Raw genomic sequence first — 21996 nt, forward strand, 5'->3', positions numbered from 1 at the left:
GTCAACCAGCAAAAGTCGCTGTCAGTCGCTATAACACGTTGTCAACCAGTATAAGGCGCTGTCAGTCGCTATAACACGTTGTCAACCAGTATAAGGCGTTGTCAGTCGCTATAACACGTTGTCAACCAGTATAAGGCGCTGTCAGTCGCTATAACACGTTGTCAACCAGTATAAGGCGCTGTCAGTCGCTATAACACGTTGTCAACCAGTATAAGGCGTTGTTATTCGCTATAACACGTTGTTAACCAGTATAAGGCGCTGTCAGTCGCTATAACACGTTGTCAACCAGTATAAGGCGCTGTCAGTCGCTATAACACGTTGTCAACCAGTATAAGGCGCTGTCAGTCGCTATAACACGTTGTCAACCAGTTTAAGGCGTTGTCAGTCGCTATAACACGTTGTCAACCAGTATAAGGCGCTGTCAGTCGCTATAACACGTTGTCAACCAGCATAAGGCGCTGTCAGTCGCTATAACACGTTGTCAACCAGTATAAGGCGCTGTCAGTCGCTATAACACGTTGTCAACCAGTATAAGGCGTTTTCAGTCGCTATAACACGTTGTCAACCAGCATAAGGCGCTGTCAGTCGCTATAACACGTTGTCAACCAGTATAAGGCGCTGTCAGTCGCTATAACACGTTGTCAACCAGTATAAGGCGCTGTCAGTCGCTATAACACGTTGTCAACCAGTATAAGGCGCTGTCAGTCGCTAAAACACGTTGTCAACCAGTATAAGGCTTACTTGAGTTTATAAAAAACTTTAACCAACGGCGATGCCAACGGCGACGCTGGGGCGAGTAGTACATCTCTCATTTTTCTTCGAAAAGTCAAGCTAAAAATGTACCAGGATTGAGTATAAATCTTTTTATTTTGGCATCGAAAGCCAGAGGCTTATCAAAGCTCTTTTGAGTACCCAGATCTGACATATGACTAGTTATTACTTTATGAATGCAGCCCACATCAGTAACATGTCCTGTTCTTTCTTGATGGATATCAGTGCTGATCTGTAATATGTCCAAGTATATAATTATTAATTAATGTAATCATTAATATTAGCAACATTACTGATGTCAAATATTTATTGTGCATCAAATTATGGCTTTATGAATGTTTTTATTTAACCCTTTACCACTTGAAGCGTATTTTGACACATTTTGAAAGTTAAATTTTATTCAAGACCTTTATTCCTTCATTAAACTTTTAAAAGCTTCATTTCAAACCCTTAGATACCGATGAGCAGCAAACAGCATAAAACCTGAACAGACTGCGAGTTTTTATGCTGTTTGCACATCGCCATTTTTACTTTGCCTCTGAGTGGAAAACTTTCCTGGAGAGGGTTTAAAAAACATAGACTTTCCCTGGGCCTTTATGGCTTCTATTCATTTTAGACATATTTAAGGAAACTTGTAAATTATAGTCATCAATACAAATTTAAAAGTTTAATAATTGGGTAAATAACTGACTAAAATGGGACTGACCCTTATGACACATAAAAAAATACACAAAACAATTATATTGATGTTATTTATTTCTTAAACAAAACAATATGTATAATTTCATACTTATAAATACATCTGGCACGTAAATAAATAGAATATTATGTTGGACGGAAACATTTACTCTTAGTTTGTGTCAAGTTATATCATCTTATTGTACGGAAACTTTAGACAGTATTGTACAAGATCAACATATAATTTATCAGATGCTGGCAAACTTGTTAATAAAACTTCAAGCAACATGCTCAATAAATGCACCGAATAATACTGAATAAAATCTTTGCAAAATAAAAGAAGAAAAAGACTTAAAATTGTATGCAATGCTAACATTTCCCTTATAATGCGCTGTTGATGACTTTAAAGGTCCAATTATGTTCACAAAAACAGACAGACAACTTGATGAATCGTAGTTCAATCAACACCAACATCAAAAACCAATTTACAAACCAGAATATAAAGCAACACAAATCAATAACAAACTATGGTCAACTATTTTCAATAAAACATCAAAACATAATCCACAACTATTTCATTCGTAATTTTAGTCCAAATTTAAAGTTGATTTCTACACATTACTCCATTATGTGATGCACAGAGCCGAAATGCACATCTTCAAATTATAAAAGTTAAATCATTGTCCAATGTTTAATTAAAATATTATTCAGATGTTCATGTTACATTTGTAAACCTTCTCCCGGATACTGTCATTGAAAATGTGCATGTTATATACAGAATGCCACTTCAAAAAGTCTGCATGGTATAAAATTGCACAAAGGTATAAGTTTCATAGTTTCACAGTTTCAACAATGATCCAAAAACTCCATAACGGAATTCAAAGTCTGCAGTTTAATTATTATACCCCATTTTAATTCCTTTCAGAAATGTAATATTTTCACAGCTTCAAGTACACACACAGAGCTGAGAGCTCACAAATATAATAACAGTTTGATTAAAAATCAGCACACATATTCACAATCCACAGATTGATTCAAGGTCTGTGAGTAAACTTTGTTAATTACAATTCAATGGCTAATTCTTTGTCAGCAAACAAACAAAATTCCACCGTTGAAGTAAAATTCCACAGGTGGATCAAAAGTCCTTGGGTGAAGTAAAAGTCCACAGGTGGAATCAAAAGACCACAGGTGAAAATAAAAGTCTGCAGGTTCTAGTAGTCAAGACTCATCAGCAGAGCGGTTCCCCTCTTTGCCCAATGGTCAGGGGACTTATCTCCGCTCTTCAATTCCGTGGCAACAATGAACGAGGGTCTACCCATACTTCCCGTGCGGTTGGGGAAATAGTAGCATGGGCATGTGTAGATTCCTGGAATTAGAGGTGTCAGGAAAATAGGATTAGTATCAATTATTTTTTAACACACCTTTTATCGCTAAAAGATTTATGATTTTATGCCTGCTAGTAGCCCTATTTTTTCACAGTATCAGTCCTCCTATTGAAGTATCGTGACTTTAACCAAAAACCCTCAAGAAGTGCTGGAAAGTTTTGTTTTTTTCATGTTTTCACTATTTTGTGTTTGTATCAGATTTTTTTTTCCATCAATTTATCGCTTAACAAGCCTAGGGCATTAATTTTGATTTACTGATTTGTAGCCTGCAGAGTACAAAAGTTGTTCTCACAGGTTTTTAGCGCATTTATTTTAATTTACTGATTTGTAGCCTGCAGAGTACAAAAGTTGTTCTCATAGGTTTCTATATATAGTTACTAAAAGCATTGAAAAAGTCGATTAAGGCGAAATATATCAAGAAAGAGTGAAACTTGTTCTGTGTCAATTTACAATTATCCCTACTGGATACAAAACTGAGAACTAAATCATAATAAAAAATGACAAGGCAGGATACCCACCTTTGGTGACCTTCTTCTTGTTCTCGACTGGCTTGAAGTGTATCGTGGGGATCTGACAGACAAGCTGCATGGGTGTAGCCTCTATCAGACACTGATTCTTCTTGTCCCACCCAGCGCCTTGCAGGAACAACCCCTTGATGTATACACCATCCTGTAGAAACAAAAAGAAGTTTGTTGGTGTTTGTGTGTGTTTGTCCTAACCATTGGGTTACCAGAGTTGCAAAGTGGGTATGGTGTCCCTCTAGCAAACAGGGAGGCAACGGGTTTGATCCCCACCGTGGGAACATTTTTTTTATCATCCAAAGACACCAAGTACTGGTTCTACCCAGGAAATGAACTCAAGAGCTTTTCAATAAGCTTTCGGGTTTCAATGCCATCAAGCTTACATAAATACTTTTTAAATATACTAACCATTGAGTATTAAATTCAAAAAGAAAATGATGTTACAAGAAAAACATAATGAATATGTGCCAAAATTTATTAACCAGAAAACAATGATTTTACCATTTCATGTTACTTATTTCCCCTATGTGAGATTTGTAAGCTAAGTTGATAAGACCAAGATAATAAATCAGAGGATTGATGGTTTTTATTTCCATATAATTTGGGAATTAGTCACGCAATCATTTATACGGCCACTCTCCCCGTACATTGGATTCAAGGAGTGCAGTTGTCATCGGCTGCTACAAATAATTGCACAACACTGTGATAAACCAAATTACCCTGGACATCACTTATGAAAGTGTTGAAAATGCCCAAATATCAAGAAAAACACAACTTACTGCCCATAATCTGAAAAGCTGCCATGCATAAATTATTAATTACCTCATGCAGACAGGAAAATGGATTTTTTAAAATAGATTTTCACACAAATATAAGGATATAATCAAATATAGGATAATGGAGAGCTATAATATAGACTCCAAATTTGTCCTAAACATTTCACCATTCTAGATGATACATTATGTTTAATGGAACAACACTTATATGGTCCTTCTGCTCCTAAACCTTTCCCACTTAGAAGCAAAGTGAAGATTGCTATTTGCAAACAGCATAAAACCAGAACAACCTGCGAGTAACTCTCAGTCTGTTCAGGTTTTATGCTGTTTGCTGCTCATCAGTATCTAAGGTTTGGAGATGAATCCTTAAAAACTTGAATCTAGAAAGAAAGGTCTTAAATTAAATATAACTTTCTAAGGGACTACAAATACCTGAAAATACGTATCTAAGTGGGAAAGGGTTAAACTGAAACACGTATTGAGATCTTTCATGACACGGGCCCCAGTATCTCACCTTCGGGGGTCCAGTGATATTCGTATCATCCACCGTCATCACGCTGAACTCCCAAGAGAGGCTATCGATAGAGACATTGTTGAGACGGGCAGACAACTGTAGGACTGCAGTCAGGAAACCTGTCGGGAACGTGAACCCTGACATCCAGAAGATATTCGGCGGGTGGGCTGTGGTCGCCCACTTCTCAAGCTGGTCTAGACGCTGCACAAGGTCTCGGGTCCAGGCTGCCAGGGGCTTTAGGGATGGGTAGGCCTGAAATAGGGGAACCGGTATAGTGAAAAGTGGGGAAGCGGTATAGTTGGACAATGGGAAACCAATATAGTGAGAAATGGGGAACAGGTATAGTTAGACAATTGGAAATCAATATAGTGATAAATGGGGAACCGGTATAGTTAGACAATTGGAAACAAATAGTGAGAAATGGGTAACCGGTATAGTGCGACAATTGGAAAGCAATATAGTGAGAAAATGTGGAACCAGTATAGTTAGACAATTGGGCAATTCAGCATTTACAAACACCCCAACTGGAGAAACGCATCAGTTAGAAATGGGGACTATATAAATTAACAATGCCTAGCAACCAGAATAGTGAAATAGGTTATCTGCATAGTGAGCAATGCGAACTATACCAACAAGAAGTGCCTGCAATAATTGGAAAAGGAATAGTTAGAAATGGGAATTCAGTTAATTTGGTTTCGATGGTTCTCCCAGCCTAGAGCCAAGGATATAACCCGTAGACTTAATATTCACAATGCGAGATATTTTTCTTAAGTCAGGTATATAACACTTGGAAATAGAAGCAATCCTCTATCACGTAATTTTATTATAATTTACAAATTTACGCCAATAAGGAATTTGATTCAGTAACATGGCCCAGAATGACTGTGGTTCAAAGATAAAGTCATGACACAATCACAGCTTCACTCACCTTGAGCCATGAGGGTGGCACACGGCCGTCGTAGATACAGATGAAGATGCTCTCGAGTTCCACCGTCATGACAACCAAGCCCTGGATACCCATGTCAAGGTCCTTCAGGGACTTGCGTATCTCCACAAGTAGCGCGTTGTAGCGCTGGATCTGAAATGTTGGGGAAATATGACGAGCTTTGTAGTGAAAAATTTTGTAGCACAAGTATGGGGCGATAATTTTTAAAATGTTATGACTTGAGAAAATGAAAGTGTTGTATGTTGTAGTGATAAATGTTTGAGTGCACAATATACTGCTGGATCTGAAACAAACATCAAATTTGATGTGATTCTAGAATGTATATAATTGATGTGTTTAAATTTGAAGTTTTATGGCACTGTCTACTTATATTGTCTTAGTTGTTTTCCTGTATTTATTTGTGCATTTTGAAAGAGAATGGCATAGTCTGCGCAGCCTAATCTAAGATGACACTTCGCATGTTTATGCTATCTACTGTTCTAAGAAAGTCTCTTCTAAAGACAAATCCACTGTTAGCAAAACCACCCTGGTGAAGAATGCACTTGTTAATGTGGGATGACACTCTACAGACATGCATTTTGACCTGATTTCACAAGACATGACTGCTTTTTATGAGCTTGCATTTTATGATCAATAACTATTGCGAGATAATGTTGCTTGTTTTGGTTCTGAGAATAGCACAATAAGATTGTAATGTCACCAGCACAGATAGCAAGTTCACTTGACTGGTTGATAATAAACCTTTCTATTTTTTTATTGTGAAACCATCTATTGAAGTAAAGTAAACATATACAGTCAATAGTTTTTACAGATTTGAAGTTTCTTTATTGTTTCAAACCACATTTCTTTTTTCTGACACTCAGAAATGATATCAGACCTCAAAAAATATTGTCAGAAATGTCCAAGTTCCGAGGTTCTTGCATGGATTGACAAAAGCAAAATTTACCTAAAAATTAAATTTATGTACCAGTTATCAAAATATTACAATTCAAAAGACTTTGTTTGTCTTTTTTGTTTATTTTAGACTTATATATAAATTTCTACTACCTCCTGTAGAAGTACGACATTGATCGGTGATGGATCAATGGAGAGAATCTTAACTGTGTTGTCATAGTCGATGTTCTCCGGAATCTGTTTGTAGATGTGTGCAGACAGTTCCAGTACCTGTATGAAAATAGGCATTCATGTGAATATGGGTTCTGACAATTGGAGTTAAACATAACCTTATTTGTACACATGAGCAGGTCTCTGGGAAAACTGGGCTTAATGCACGTGCACAAAGTGTCGTCCCAGATTAGCCTGTGACGTCAGGGACAAAACTTTCTGCTTTTATTGTATTTTCATTTAAAGGTAGGCTCTTCTTTAGAAAAAAAAACAGTTGAGGGCAGAAAGTTTTGTCCCTGATTAGCCTGTGCAAACTGCACAGGCTAATCTGGGATGACACTTTATGCACATGCAATAAGCCATGTTTCCCCAGAGCAAAGCTTATATGTATTTCATACAAGAGACAAATTGTGCATGTTTATAGCAAATGTTGACACAAACAGGCACTTGAAAACCATTGACAAAAAACATAGATGGCCAGTTAAACTACCTTTGACCAGTTTAATTAAATTTATTCAAAATAAATAACACTTATGATGTAACAACTATACACATAATGTACATATTTTCCTTATTCCTTCAGCAAAACTGCTGTGAAACCATTTATTTTTGTCAGCAATTAATTTCGCAGTTTAAAAAAATACAATACTGACGACAAATCATGTAAATTTTCCACAATATGTACCTTATCTTCCCTGGACTCGCCAGCAACAGATGAGATCTGAGGTTGAAGGGAGAGAAGCGTGTCGAACATGAGTCGTGTTTCTGGATCTGAGATTGGATACTGTAAGTTTGTTATGCATTTTTCTAAGGCCTCAATTAGTCAATAATGTTTATATTTTATGCTCACATAATCCTTGTAGGCATGATTATTCTGTGAATGTAGTAACAAGTGATTGTTTAAAGCTTCCGACATGAATCATGTCGGAACGATGATTGCAAAAAATTAAACGAATGGGTCTTTTGTAAATCGATGTAATTGATGAAATTTATAAGTTTTTTACCGTTGGAAAATCCTCATTTCCTGGGCTCAGATTTTTTAATTTTCACATTTTTGTGTTAGCGTACCAAGTATTCCTTGCAGAAGTATGCCCCGAAATGTTAATTTTACAAGTTGGTGTGCGTTATACATTGATACAACGCTAGTCTGACTGCTAATTTGTGAAAAATTTATTGTGTAATCGTAAATATTCCTGATGGGCGCCATGCTTGTTGTTGTTGTATGCGCGGGAAAAACGCGCCGTAGCGAAAAGTAGAATTTACTACCCACAAGAAACTCGTCCAGTCTGGTTCCCACCTCGCAGAGCCTGGTTCCCACCTTCAAAATAGCGAATACTATGAGGGGAGTTTGTGCTAATGATTTTTCGAACACTATGGTCGTATTTTTTATGTTTGCTTAGTATGTGTGACCTACATACAGCATGTATTTGCTGATTGTGCAAATAAACTGAAACTTCAACCGGGAAACCCTTTCTTCTTCTGATACAGCACTCCTTCTCAATAGAAGAGTTTGTGCTGGTGCCTATTGGCTAAGGGGTGAAAACTATGCCAAAGGTTTTCCAGATACGGATTACTAAATTCATGCTTGACACAGGCCCGGATCTGGAATGATTGAATCCATTGATCTGGTTTGCCTTTGATAGTGCGGATTAGAGAATCTTAAACTCTCGGGACCTACGGTCCCTCTAAAATGGCCACCTGGTGACACAGAATATTCGCTTCGCGAATAACCGTCTTCGGCCTTCGGCCTCGGCAGCTACTGACCCAGCTGTAAACTAATGTCTAATGAAAGCATTGAAGAAGAACTAGCACGTGTATTAGTGCATCCGTTTGAGTTACAATAGTTGGCAATAATTGGTGACCTTCAGCGATAAACTATAGTATGCCAGCAATTGAAGAAGATGGTAGAAAGGCGTTTACCGGCACAAATGAATGTCGATTATCCGTATCACGTCTTTAATTTCTTCAAACATCACATCTTTTTCCACAAATGATGAAAGTGCGCAATTTTCGTGCAAACGCCAACAGGCTCTTGTTGCAATCAGTTGCTGCCATTGGCTGCTTTTCTAGGTGAAAATCCTTTGCTCAAAGTTCCACTTTCACTTTCATTTCTAATTTCAATTTCATTCGGACCTCTGCCGGGTACCAAACAAAACAAGCAATTATGGAAAGTAGTTCCAACATGAGTTAGTGTTGCCTATTTAATTATTGGTAACTAAAGGAGACATAATGTGCATAAAATGCATAAATGTATGTTAAATGCAATATGCAGTAAAATGCGAGTACTAGTTGCACCATTGGCATGCAGCGTACGCCTTAGTGTCTGGGCATGCGCGTATGGTGCGTTTAGTATGTAAATTTTGGTAAAACACACAGACATATATACATACATGTACATATATCTCCTTCAGCACGTGGTGATTGTGAAAAGTAGTGCCTATTTATCAAGAGGTCTCTTTCTCTTGTACGAAAAGCCATTTCGCGATCGTCCCTTTCGTTTTGAGTCTTTTTTTACTGTATGCTAGTTCTGCAACATTTGTGCTGTCATTGGGGGCTTCGTTGAAAGATAACGTTTGGGGCGCGTTTATAGCAGTATTGTGTTTGTGTTTTTGTCGAAATGTCACTGCCGAAACCACGAGGGCTCTAGCATTATGGCAATTTTCTTCAAAGTTGCACGACCCATTTACAACGTTCGGAATAAGACATTCATCTTTTACCTGATACAAGTACTAGCCCTGCACACTCTGATGTAAAGACATGACAGGAAAAATGCCGTACACGTTGGCCGTTCAATTATGAGAGCCCTTTAGGGAATCGGGAACTATAATCTCGACCAGCCAAGCAGCCTCACATTGTATATTGACCGAAGCCGAAGGCTGAGCTCCGCATACAGATTGAGGCTGTCTGACTGGTCACTATTAAGGCTGAGCTCCGCATACAGTTTGAGGCTGCCTGGCCGGTCACTTTTTTGCAGTTGGACCCAAAGTAGGTTTTCTACCGAAAATGTTCGTCCAGTGTATCGGTCAGTGTATTATCAACGATTTTAGCATCAAACAATGTTTCAATGTTTCAAAGTTCACACTGATAACTTCGTCCATAACTAACGGCCGCACTGTAGAAAATTAGGCCAAGATTCACACCGTTCGGCGAACCTATTTCGCTTTTCGAGTTATTTAAAACTCGAAACACCTGCATTAGATATGAGTCGCATAATGGGGAAAACCGGGCTTTATGCATGTGCGTAAAGCGTCGTCCCATATTATTCTGTGCAAACCGCTCATGCATTAAGCCATGTTTTCCTTTCATGCGACCCTATTATATCTATATCTCAGCTGTCACGAAATGCTTATCCTGTTCAGTAAGTACTGCATCAGCACAATTCATTTGAAAGACAAAATGAGCCTCGCTATGCGCTATGGGACAAAAAGGCATGTGCATGTCCTTTCAGCGCAGTGGTTGGTATACACGCTTCTCACCAAGGCGATCCGGGTTCAATCCCAGACTCATTTTTGGCATAACGCGAGTAATTTAGTATCTTTACTACAGTGTTTACGTTTTTTTTATAATGCAAAACTGTTTGATAGAATTAAGAACATGATATTGAAGCGATATATGCGGAATGTTATGTCCGTAACATTTGAACCATAACCTTGTTTGAAAGTTAAAAAAAAATACTTTAGAATTAAACAAACAGATGTTTAAATCTATATGCCTATGACCACGCTGATCACGAATTCGTTGGAATTTTTAAAATATCTAAAGCCGTTCAAACGTTATCCATTCAAAATAATACATATGTATCATATAATACTTTTTTTCTTTGTTTTTTTTAGTAAAACATAAACAGTTTATAGTGTTGTTTAAAAGTTTGAAAACAAAAATGAAAAAAAAAGAAAAAAGAAAAAAGTTATAATCAAAACATATTTTGCATTAAGCACCCTTTTCATAGACCGTCCCACTTACGTGCACAATTGAAATACGCTCGCTCGCTCTCTCGTTTGCTCCATCGAAATCAAACAATAAGATAGTGAAATCTCTATGAATTTGACTCGCTGAATCCGAATCCGTTGTTAATTTTCCGATATCTTGATCCGAAAAAGAATTATTGAGTTTAAATGGTAAAATTCGATAAAAATGCAGCACACTTTTAACAGAAGCTCAAAATGCAGTATACATTAAAATCCAGTGAAATAAAACAATCAGATAGTCAAATCGATGTGATTGTGTCTACCGGAACCCGATTCCGGTGCTACTTTTCCGATATATTGAACCGTTAAAGAATTATTGATGTTAAATGGTGCCGTTCGATAAGAATGCAGCAACCTTTTAAAGTAACATTACTACTCAAAATCAACGAAAATTTCGTACACTATTTCGTAAAATAAACTTAATCAATTAAAAATCAGTGTTCCTTGTGGCAATTGCCGAAATTTAAGCGCCAGGTATGGTAAAATAGATGTCTGTAGATACCAAAATGCTCCTTTATCAGTCATTATAAGCCATTATTAGTTAGCTCAGTGGTTACTATACGCGCTCACCACCAAGGCGGGTCCAATCCCAGCTTCCGGCGTACGTACGTATACGTACGTATGTTAGCTTTGTAGGTGGTCGCCATAGCGGACAAGCGAGTTTTTGCCCCAAAACGGGTTTTGCCCACACCGCACAAGATCTTTCAGTAATAACTTTAGATGATACTTCAAAATTCGTTCCAAGTTTCGTCACTGTAAACAGTGAATTACGAATGAATGCTGGGACACGCTCCTGGGCCTTACATAAATTTTAAAATGCAATTATTAGCGTTGACAGTCGTTATGAAGCGTTGCCATTCATCGTTGTCAGCCATTATAAGGCGTTTTCAGTCGCTCTTACACGTTGTCAATCGTTATCGTCAGTCGCTTTGACACGTTGTCAGCCAATTTTAGGCGTTGTCAATCGCGATAATACGTGGTCAGTCATTATTAGGCGTTGTCAGTCGCTTTAATACGTGTTCAGCCATTATTAAGCGTTGTCAATTGCTGTGACACGATGTCAGCCATTATTATGCGTTGTCAGTCGCTATAAAACGTGGTCAGTCATTATAAGGCATTGTCAGTCGCTATAATAAGAGGTCAGCCGTTATTAGACATTGTCAGTAGCTATAAAATGTTGTCAGTCATTATTCGGCGCTGTCAGTCGCTATAACACGTTGTCAACCAGTATAAGGCGCTGTCAGTCGCTATAACACGTTGTCAACCAGTATAAGGCGCTGTCAGTCGCTATAACACGTTGTCAACCAGTATAAGGCGCTGTCAGTCGCTATAACACGTTGTCAACCAGTATAAGGCGTTGTCAGTCGCTATAACACGTTGTCAACCAGTATAAGGCGCTGTCAGTCGCTATAACACGTTGTCAACCAGTATAAGGCGTTTTCAGTCGCTATAACACGTTGTCAACCAGCATAAGGCGCTGTCAGTCGCTATAACACGTTGTCAACCAGTATAAGGCGCTGTCAGTCGCTATAACACGTTTTCAACCAGTATAAGGCGTTGTCAGTCGCTATAACACGTTTTCAACCATTATAAGGCGCTGTCAGTCGCTATAACACGTTGTCAACCAGTATAAGGCGCTGTCAGTCGCTATAAAACGTTGTCAACCAGTATAAGGCGTTGTTATTCGCTATAACACGTTGTCAACCAGTATAAGGCGCTGTCAGTCGCTATAACACGTTGTCAACCAGTATAAGGCGCTGTCAGTCGCTTAACACGTTGTCAACCAGTATAAGGGCGTTGTCAGTCGCTTTAACACGTTGTCAACCAGTATAAGGCGTTGTCAGTCGCTTTAACACGTTGTCAACCGTATAAGGCTTAGTCGCTATAACACGTTGTCAACCAGTATAAGGCGCTGTCAGTCGCTATAACACGTTGTAAACCAGTATAAGGCGTTGTCAGTCGCTATAACACGTTGTAAACCAGTATAAGGCGCTGTCAGTCGCTATAACACGTTGTCAACCAGTATAAGGCGCTTTCAGTCGCTATAACACGTTGTCAACCAGTATAAGGCGCTGTCAGTCGCTATAACACGTTGTCAACCAGTATAAGGCGCTGTCAGTCGCTATAACACGTTGTCAACCAGTATAAGGCGTTGTCAGTCGCTATAACACGTTGTCAACCAGTATAAGGCGTTGTCAGTCGCTATAACACGTTGTCAACCAGTATAAGGCGCTGTCAGTCGCTATAACACGTTGTCAACCAGTATAAGGCGCTGTCAGTCGCTATAACACGTTGTCAACCAGTATAAGGCGTTGTCAGTCGCTATAACACGTTGTCAACCAGTATAAGGCGTTGTCAGTCGCTATAACACGTTGTCAACCAGTATAAGGCGCTGTCAGTCGCTATAACACGTTGTCAACCAGTGTAAGGCGCTGTCAGTCGCTATAACACGTTGTCAACCAGTATAAGGCGCTGTCAGTCGCTATAACACGTTGTCAACCAGTATAAGGCGCTGTCAGTCGCTATAACACGTTGTCAACCAGTATAAGGCGTTATCAGTCGCTATAACACGTTGTCAACCAGTATAAGGCGCTGTCAGTAGCTATAACACGTTGTCAACCAGTATAAGGCGTTGTCAGTCGCTATAACACGTTGTCAACCAGTATAAGGAGCTGTCAGTCGCTATAACACGTTGTCAACCAGTATAAGGCGCTGTCAGTCGCTATAACACGTTGTCAACCAGTATAAGGCGCTGTCAGTCGCTATAACACGTTGTCAACCAGTATAAGGCTTACTTGAGTTTATAAAAAACTTTAACCAACGCCGATGCCAACGGCGACGCTGGGGCGAGTAGGACATCTCTCATTTTTCTTCGAAAAGTCAAGCTTAAAATGTACCAGGATTGAGTATAAATCTTTTTATTTTGGCATCAAAAGCCAGAGGCTTATCGAAGCTCTTTTGAGCACCCAGATCTGACATATGACTAGTTATTACTTTATGAATGCAGCCCACATCAGTAACATGTCCTATTCTTTCTTAATGGATATCAGTGCTGATCTGTAATATGTCCAAGTATATAATTATTAATTAATGTAATCATAAATATTAGCAACATTACTGATGTCAAATAGTTATTGTGCATCAAATTATGGCTTTATGAATGTATTTATTTAACCCTTTACCACTTGAAGCGTATTTTGACACATTTTGAAAGTTAAATTTTATTCAAGACCTTTATTCCTTCATTAAACTTTTAAAAGCTTCATTTCAAACCCTTAGATACCGATGAGCAGCAAACAGCATAAAACCTGAACAGACTGCGAGTTTTTATGCTGTTTGCACATCGCCATTTTTACTTTGCCTCTGAGTGGAAAACTTTCCTGGAGAGGGTTTAAAAAACATAGACTTTCCCTGGGCCTTTATGGCTTCTATTCATTTTAGACATATTTAAGGAAACTTGTAAATTATAGTCATCAATACAAATTTAAAAGTTTAATAATTGGGTAAATAACTGACTAAAATGGGACTGACCCTTATGACACATAAAAAAATACACAAAACAATTATATTGATGTTCTTTATTTCTTAAACAAAACAATATGTATAATTTCATACTAATAAATACATCTGGCACGTAAATAAATAGAATATTATGTTGGACGGAAACATTTACTCTTAGTTTGTGTCAAGTTATATCATCTTATTGTACGGAAACTTTAGACAGTATTGTACAAGATCAACATATAATTTATCAGATGCTGGCAAACTTGTTAATAAAACTTCAAGCAACATGCTCAATAAATGCACCGAATAACACTGAATAAAATCTTTGCAAAATAAAAGAAGAAAAAGACTTAAAATTGTATGCAATGCTAACATTTCCCTTAGAATGCGCTGTTGATCAATGACTTTAAAGGTCCAATTATGTTCACAAAAACAGACAGACAACTTGATGAATCGTAGTTCAATCAACACCAACATCAAAAACCAATTTACAAACCAGCATATAAAGCAACACAAATCAATAACAAACTATGGTCAACTATTTTCAATAAAACATCAAAACATAATCCACAACTATTTCATTCATAATTTTAGTCCAAATTTAAAGTTGATTTCTACACATTACTCCATTATGTGATGCACACAGCCGAAATGCACATCTTCAAATTATAAAAGTTAAATCATTGTCCAATGTTTAATTAATATATTATTCAGATGTTCATGTTACATTTGTAAACCTTCTCCCGGATACTGTCATTGAAAATGTGCATGTTATATACAGAATGCCACTTCAAAAAGTCTGCATGGTATTAGATGGCACAAAGGTATAAGTTTCATAGTTCACAGTTTCAACAATGATCCAAAAACTCCATAACTGAATTCAAAGTCTGCAATTAAATTATTATACCCCATTTTAATTCCTTTCAGAAATGTAATATTTTCACAGCTTCAAGTACACACACAGAGCTGAGAGCTCACACATATAATAACAATTTGATTAAAAATCAGCACACATATTCACAATCCACAGATTGATTCAAGGTCTGCGAGTAAACTTTGTTAATTACAATTCAATGGCTAATTCTTTGTCAGCAAACGAAAAAAAGTCCACAGGTGAAGTAAAAGTCCACAGGTGGATCAAAAGTCCTTGGGTGAAGTAAAAGTCCACAGGTGGAATCAAAAGACCACATGTGAAAATAAAAGTCTGCAGGTTCTAGTAGTCAAGACTCATCAGCAGAGCGGTTCCCCTCTTTGCCCAATGGTCAGGGGACTTATCTCCGCTCTTCAATTCCGTGGCAACAATGAATGAGGGTCTACCCATACTTCCTGTGCGGTTGGGGAAATAGTAGCATGGGCATGTGTAGATTCCTGGAATTAGAGGTGTCAGGAAAATAGGATTAGTATCAATTATTTTTTAACACACCTTTTATCGCTAAAAGATTTATGATTTTATGCCTGCTAGTAGCCCTATTTTTTCACAGTATCAATCCTCCTATTGAAGTATCGTGACTTTAACCAAAAACCCTCAAGAAGTGCTGGAAAGTTTTGTTTTTTTCATGTTTTCACTATTTTGTGTTTATATCAGATTTTTTTTTCCATCAATTTATCGCTTAACAAGCCTAGGGCATTAATTTTGATTTACTGATTTGTAGCCTGCAGAGTACAAAAGTTGTTCTCACAGGTTTTTAGCGCATTAATTTTAATTTACCGATTTGTAGCCTGCAGAGTACAAAAGTTGTTCTCATAGGTTTCTATATATAGTTACTAAAAGCATTGAAAAAGTCGATTAAGGCGAAATATATCAAGAAAGAGTGAAACTTGTTCTGTGTCAATTTACTATTATCCCTACTGGATACAAAACTGAGAACTAAATCATAATAAAAAATGACAAGGCAGGATACCCACCTTTGGTGACCTTCTTCTTGTTCTCGACTGGCTTGAAGTGTATCGTGGGGATCTGACAGACAAGCTGCATGGGTGTAGCCTCTATCAGACACTGATTCTTCTTGTCCCACCCAGCGCCTTGCAGGAACAACCCCTTGATGTATACACCATCCTGTAGAAACAAAAAGAAGTTTGTTGGTGTTTGTGTGTGTTTGTCCTAACCATTGGGTTACCAGAGTTGCAAAGTGGGTATGGTGTCCCTCTAGCAAACAGGGAGGCAACGGGTTTGATCCCCACCGTGGGAACATTTTTTTTATCATCCAAAGACACCAAGTACTGGTTCTACCCAGGAAATGAACTCAAGAGCTTTTCAATAAGCTTTCGGGTTTCAATGCCATCAAGCTTACATAAATACTTTTTAAATATACTAACCATTGAGTATTAAATTCAAAAAGAAAATGATGTTGCAAGAAAAACATAATGAATATGTGCCAAAATTTATTAACCAGAAAACAATGATTTTACCATTTCATGTTACTTATTTCCCCTATGTGAGATTGGTAAGCTAAGTTGATAAGGCCAAGATAATAAATCAGAGGATTGATGGTTTTTATTTCCATATAATTTGGGAATTAGTCACTCAATCATTTATACGGCCACTCTCCCCGTACATTGGATTCAAGGAGTGCAGTTGTCATCGGCTGCTACAAATAATTGCACAACACTATGATAAACCAAATTACCCTGGACATCACTTATGAAAGTGTTGAAAATGCCCAAATATCAAGAAAAACACAACTTACTGCCCATAATCTGAAAAGCTGCCATGCATAAATTATTAATTACCTCATGCAGACAGGAAAATGGATTTTTTAAAATAGATTTTCACACAAATATAAGGATATAATCAAATCTAGGATAATGGAGAGCTATAATATAGACTCCAAATTTGTCCTAAACATTTCACCGTTCTAGATGATACATTATGTTTAAGGGAAAAACATTTATATGGTCCTTCTGCTCCTAAACCTTTCCCACTTAGAAGCAAAGTGAAGATTGCTATTTGCAAACAGCATAAAACCAGAACAACCTGCGAGTAACTCTCAGTCTGTTCAGGTTTTATGCTGTTTGCTGCTCATCAGTATCTAAGGTTTGGAGATGAATTCTTAAAAACTTGAATCTAGAAAGAAAGGTCTTAAATTAAATATAACTTTCTAAGGGACTACAAATACCTGAAAATACGTATCTAAGTGGGAAAGGGTTAAACTGAAACACGTATTGAGATCTTTCATGACACGGGCCCCAGTATCTCACCTTCGGGGGTCCAGTGATATTCGTATCATCCACCGTCATCACGCTGAACTCCCAAGAGAGGCTATCGATAGAGACGTTGTTGAGACGGGCAGACAACTGTAGGACTGCAGTCAGGAAACCTGTCGGGAACGTGAACCCTGACATCCAGAAGATATTCGGCGGGTGGGCTGTGGTCGCCCACTTCTCAAGCTGGTCTAGACGCTGCACGAGGTCTCGGGTCCAGGCTGCCAGGGGCTTTAGGGATGGGTAGGCCTGAAATGGGGGAAGCGGTATAGTGAAAAGTGGGGAAGCGGTATAGTTGGACAATGGGAAACCAATATGGTGAGAAATGGGGAACCGGTATAGTTAGACAATGGGAAATCAATATAGCGAGAAATGGGGAACCGGTATAGTTAGACTATTGGAAACAAATAAAGTGAGAAATGGGTAACCGGTATAGTGCGACAATAGGAAAGCAATGCAGTAAGAAATGTGGAACCGGTATAGGGAGACAATTGGGCCATTCAGCATTTACAAACGCCTCAACTGGGGAAACGCATCAATTAGAAATGGGGACTATATATTAATTAACAATGCCTGGCAACCAGAATAGTGAAATAGGTTATCTGCATAGTGAGAAATGCGGACTATACCAACAAGAAGTGCCTGCAATTATTGGAAAAGGAATAGTTAGAAATGGGAATTCAGTTAATTTGGTTTCGATGGTTCTCCCAGGCTCGAGCCAAGGATATAACCCGTAGACTTAATATTCACAATGCGAGATATTTTTCTTAAGTCAGGTATATAACACTAGGAAATAGAAGCAATCCTCTATCATGTAATTTTATTATAATTTACAAATTTACGCCAATAAGGAATTTGATTCAGTAACATGGCCCAGAATGGCTGCAGTTCAAAGATAAAGTCATGACACAATCACAGCTTCACTCACCTTGAGCCATGAGGGTGGCACACGGCCGTCGTAGATACAGATGAAGATGCTCTCGAGTTCCACCGTCATGACAACCAAGCCCTGGATACCCATGTCAAGGTCCTTCAGGGATTTGCGTATCTCCACAAGTAGCGCGTTGTAGCGCTGGATCTGAAATGTTGGGGAAATATGACGAGCTTTGTAGTGAAAAATTTTGTAGCACTAGCACAAGTATGGGGCGATAATTTTTAAAATGTTATGACTTGAGAAAATGAAAGTGTTGTATGTTGTAGTGATGAATGTTTGAGTGCACAATATACTGCTGGATCTGAAACAAACATCAAATTTGATGTGATTCTAGAATGTATATAATTGATGTGTTTAAATTTGAAGTTCTATGGTACTGTCTACTTATATTGTCTTAGTTGTTTTCCTGTATTTATTTGTGCATTTTGAAAGAGAATGGCATAGTCTGCGCAGCCTAATCTAAGATGACACTTCGCATGTTTATGCTATCTACTGTTCTAAGAAAGTCTCTTCTAAAGACAAATCCACTGTTAGCAAAACCACCCTGGTGAAGAATGCACTTGTTAATGTGGGATGACACTCTACAGACATGCATTTTGACCTGATTTCACAAGGCATGACTGCTTTTTATGAGCTTGCATTTTAAGATCAATAACTATTGCGAGATAATGTTGCTTGTTTTGGTTTTGAGAATAGCACTATGAGATTGTAATGTCAGCAGCACAGATAGCAAGTTCACTTGACTGGTTGATAATAAACCTTTCTATTTTTTTTATTGTGAAACCATCTATTGAAGTAAAGTAAACATATACCAGTCAATAGTTTTTACAGATTTGAAGTTTCTTTATTGTTTTCAACCACATTTCTTTTTTCTGACACTCGGAAATGATATCAGACCTCAAAAAATATTGTCAGAAATGTTTAAGTTCCGAGGTTCTTGCATGGATTGACAAAAGCAAAATTTACTTAAAGATTAAATTTATGTTCCAGTTATCAAAATATTACAATTCAAAAGACTTTGTTTGTCAATTTTTTTAATTTTAGACTTATATATAAATTTCTAACTACCTCCTGTAGAAGTACGACGTTGATCGGTGATGGATCAATGGAGAGAATCTTAACTGTGTTGTCATAGTCGATGTTCTCCGGAATCTGTTTGTAGATGTTTGCAGACAGTTCCAGCACCTGTATGAAAATAGGCATTCATGTGAGTATGGGTTCTGACAAGTGGAGTTAAATATAACCTTATTTGTACACATGAGCAGGTCTCTGGGAAAACTGGGCTTAATGCACGTTAGCCTGTGACGTCAGGGACGAAACTTTCTGCTTTTATTGTACTTTTCATTTAAAGGTAGGCTCTTCTTTAGAGAAAATCCAGTTGGGGCAGAAAGTTTTGTCCCTGATTAGCCTGTGCAAACTGCACAGGCTAATCTGGGATGACACTTTACGCACATGCAATAAGCCCTGTTTCTCCAGAGCAAAGCTCATATGCATTTCATACCAGAGACAAAATTGTGCATGTTTATAGCAAATGTTGACACAAAATAGGCACTTAGAAAACCATTGACAATAAACATAGATGGCCAGTTAAACTACCTTTGACCAGTTTAATTAGATATATTAAAAAATAAATAACACTAATAACATTAATTTTCGCAGTTTAAAAAATACAATACTGACGACAAATCATGTAAATTTCCACAATATGTACCTTATCTTCCCTGGACTCGCCAGCAACGGATGAGATCTGAGGTTGAAGGGAGAGAAGCGTGTCGAACATGAGTCGTGTTTCCTGGATCTGAGATTGGATATCTGCGTTAGGATGCTGCCCAAAGGCCTCAGGGTGGTCAATGTTTGGCAACATGCTCACATATTCCTTGTAGGACGAGAGGGGGCCGTCTTTAGGAATGTAGTATGTCACAAGTGTTGACAGCCTGAAGAAAAATATAATAAAATAAATAAAATGAAATAAATCGATGAATGAAAGGGATAACTTTTCTGATATATATAATTGATGTAACGCTTAGTTTTTTATCCAGTGCTTATTCAACTAAAGCTTCTTTAAACAATGTATGGCAAAACCAACCCAATAGGAGTTTAGCACACCCAAACACTAAGAGTTTGGCAAACCCAACCCAAAATGCAACTTACTAGGGGTTTGCAAAACCCAAACCTTAAGGGGTTAGCCAAATGCAACCCATTAAGGGTTTACAAAACCTGGTCATCTTTTACACAAGAAAAGCCTAGTCAAAAAGGTAAAAATTAAACAAATGTTTGTCATATCATATCAAATGGTTGAAAATATGCACCTTAAAAGTTGTGTTTTCCTTTTTTATTTTACTGATTTTGTTACTTTATACTTTGAATGACTACATAGGCATGAAATGCTTTCATACATGATTTCAAGCCTCTGATAAACATGTTGCATTTACTAACTACCAGCTTACACAAACAGTTTTCCAGCTAGGATTTAAAAAGGGCAGGGGGGGGGGCTATTTTGTCAAAAGGGCACTTTTAAGCGCGCAGTATTATGTCGAAAAGCACTTTCGAGCGCGCAGTCGTATCCGGAATGCCTATTGGATATTCATTTTTATATTAAAAATAATTGTTAGAATAAATTATTTTCATTATTATTAATCCATGAAAATAAAATGTCTACAATGAGTAATAAATAAATATCAGTGTTATACGAGATTAATTAATTATAACATGTCTCCCATAAAAAATAATAATTTTTTTTGGAATAAAAGGGCAGGGCGGAGCTTAGTAAGGGCAGGGCGCCCTTCCATTTAGGCCACGCTAAAGTACTGCAAACACCTACTGGAAGAAAGGAGTGTTGATGGAGTTGTCGTTGAAAAAGTCTGCTATGTAGGTCATGAGGAGCCTTCTGTCCCACTCGTCAGTCACGTGACCTCCGTAGTTGATTCCCGCTATCAGATACTTGAGTGCATCCCACGGGCTCTCGTCATAGTCGTCCAGGTAGATACTCAGCAGGTTCTCTGATACCTGTAGAAATAACGCTTGTATTGACCTAATGACCTAGTTTTTAAGCTCACATGACCAAGGCCAGTTTGTACTTGGTATTTTTTATGTTTAATTATGCTAGAACTCTGGAGTAAAAGCTAAGTTGTTTCTGGGATAAATGTTCATACGAATGAAAGTATTTGAGCCTTGCCTTAGAAAAACTGGGTTAATGCATGTGTGTAAAATGTTGTCTGAGATTAGCCAGTGCTGTCTCAGCGCAGGCTCACCAGGGATGACAGTTTCTATTTTTGTGGTATTTTTCTTTTAAGGAAGCATCTTCGTAGCAAAAATACAGGTCAGGCGAAAACTGTCATACCTGATTAGCCAGTGTAGAATGCACAGGCTAATCTGGGACAACATTATATGCACATGCATTTAAAACAAGTTTTAATATTTTCCCATATAAGCCTCATATAATTTTGCTTTATGGAGCCCATATTTCATTTTAATCATCTAGGTTGATACTCAGCAGGTTCTCTGTTACCTGTAAGCATAATGATAGTAATGTATCTTCAGCTTGATTTCTTGACCCACTGGTTCAAAACTTAAGTTGTCAGTTAACTTAACCATGGTTCAGGTTTCCCTTTTTTGTAGGTGTGAATTTGCTATTAAGGCTTATTTCTTTAGCACGTGTTAATACTTTGCGTTGATTTTGACAAATGAATTTTTT

General features: G+C 37.8%; 2 protein-coding genes across 3 annotated transcripts in view; both read right to left on the reverse strand.

The window, feature by feature from the left end:
- Positions 1 to 1509: 1509 nt before the first annotated feature.
- Positions 1510 to 10202, reverse strand: LOC127849073 (dynein axonemal heavy chain 2-like). The gene is made up of 9 exons (XM_052381796.1): positions 10172 to 10202; positions 9547 to 9647; positions 7966 to 8013; positions 7381 to 7479; positions 6639 to 6755; positions 5574 to 5723; positions 4646 to 4897; positions 3353 to 3503; positions 1510 to 2815 (listed from the first exon to the last, which is right to left on the reverse strand). Exons 1-9 carry the CDS (start codon positions 10200 to 10202, stop codon positions 2661 to 2663), a joined length of 1104 nt encoding a protein of 367 aa, XP_052237756.1. The 3' UTR covers positions 1510 to 2660.
- Positions 10203 to 15208: 5006 nt separating this feature from the next.
- LOC127847813 (dynein axonemal heavy chain 2-like) overlaps positions 15209 to 21996 on the reverse strand; it is a 49877-nt gene continuing 43089 nt past the window's right edge. The window contains exons 18-24 of one of the 2 annotated variants that reach the window (XM_052379993.1): positions 21124 to 21308; positions 20014 to 20236; positions 19371 to 19487; positions 18297 to 18446; positions 17366 to 17617; positions 16073 to 16223; positions 15209 to 15535 (exon numbers count right to left, since the gene is read on the reverse strand). In XM_052379993.1, coding sequence (XP_052235953.1) covers positions 15381 to 15535; positions 16073 to 16223; positions 17366 to 17617; positions 18297 to 18446; positions 19371 to 19487; positions 20014 to 20236; positions 21124 to 21308 — 1233 coding nt within the window. In that variant the 3' untranslated portion in view covers positions 15209 to 15380. The remainder of the gene's footprint in view (positions 15536 to 16072; positions 16224 to 17365; positions 17618 to 18296; positions 18447 to 19370; positions 19488 to 20013; positions 20237 to 21123; positions 21309 to 21996) is intronic. The other variant, XM_052379994.1, reaches the window with a different exon arrangement.

This window comes from Dreissena polymorpha, chromosome 10, assembly GCF_020536995.1.
Source record: "Dreissena polymorpha isolate Duluth1 chromosome 10, UMN_Dpol_1.0, whole genome shotgun sequence".
Taxonomy (NCBI): domain Eukaryota; kingdom Metazoa; phylum Mollusca; class Bivalvia; order Myida; family Dreissenidae; genus Dreissena; species Dreissena polymorpha.

What these genes read in the sequence shown, in the direction of transcription:
- LOC127849073 (XM_052381796.1), bottom strand. Translation starts at nt 10,202, where the DNA reads ATGAGTCTGGGATTGAACCCGGATCGCCTTG. An exon ending in CCAGACTGGACGAGTTTCTT is followed by an intron (nt 7,480 to 7,965) that starts GTGGGTAGTAAA and finishes ACAAACTTACAG; the next exon opens with TATCCAATCTCAGATCCAGA. An exon ending in CAAGAAGAAGGTCACCAAAG is followed by an intron (nt 2,816 to 3,352) that starts GTGGGTATCCTG and finishes CTCTAATTCCAG; the next exon opens with GAATCTACACATGCCCATGC.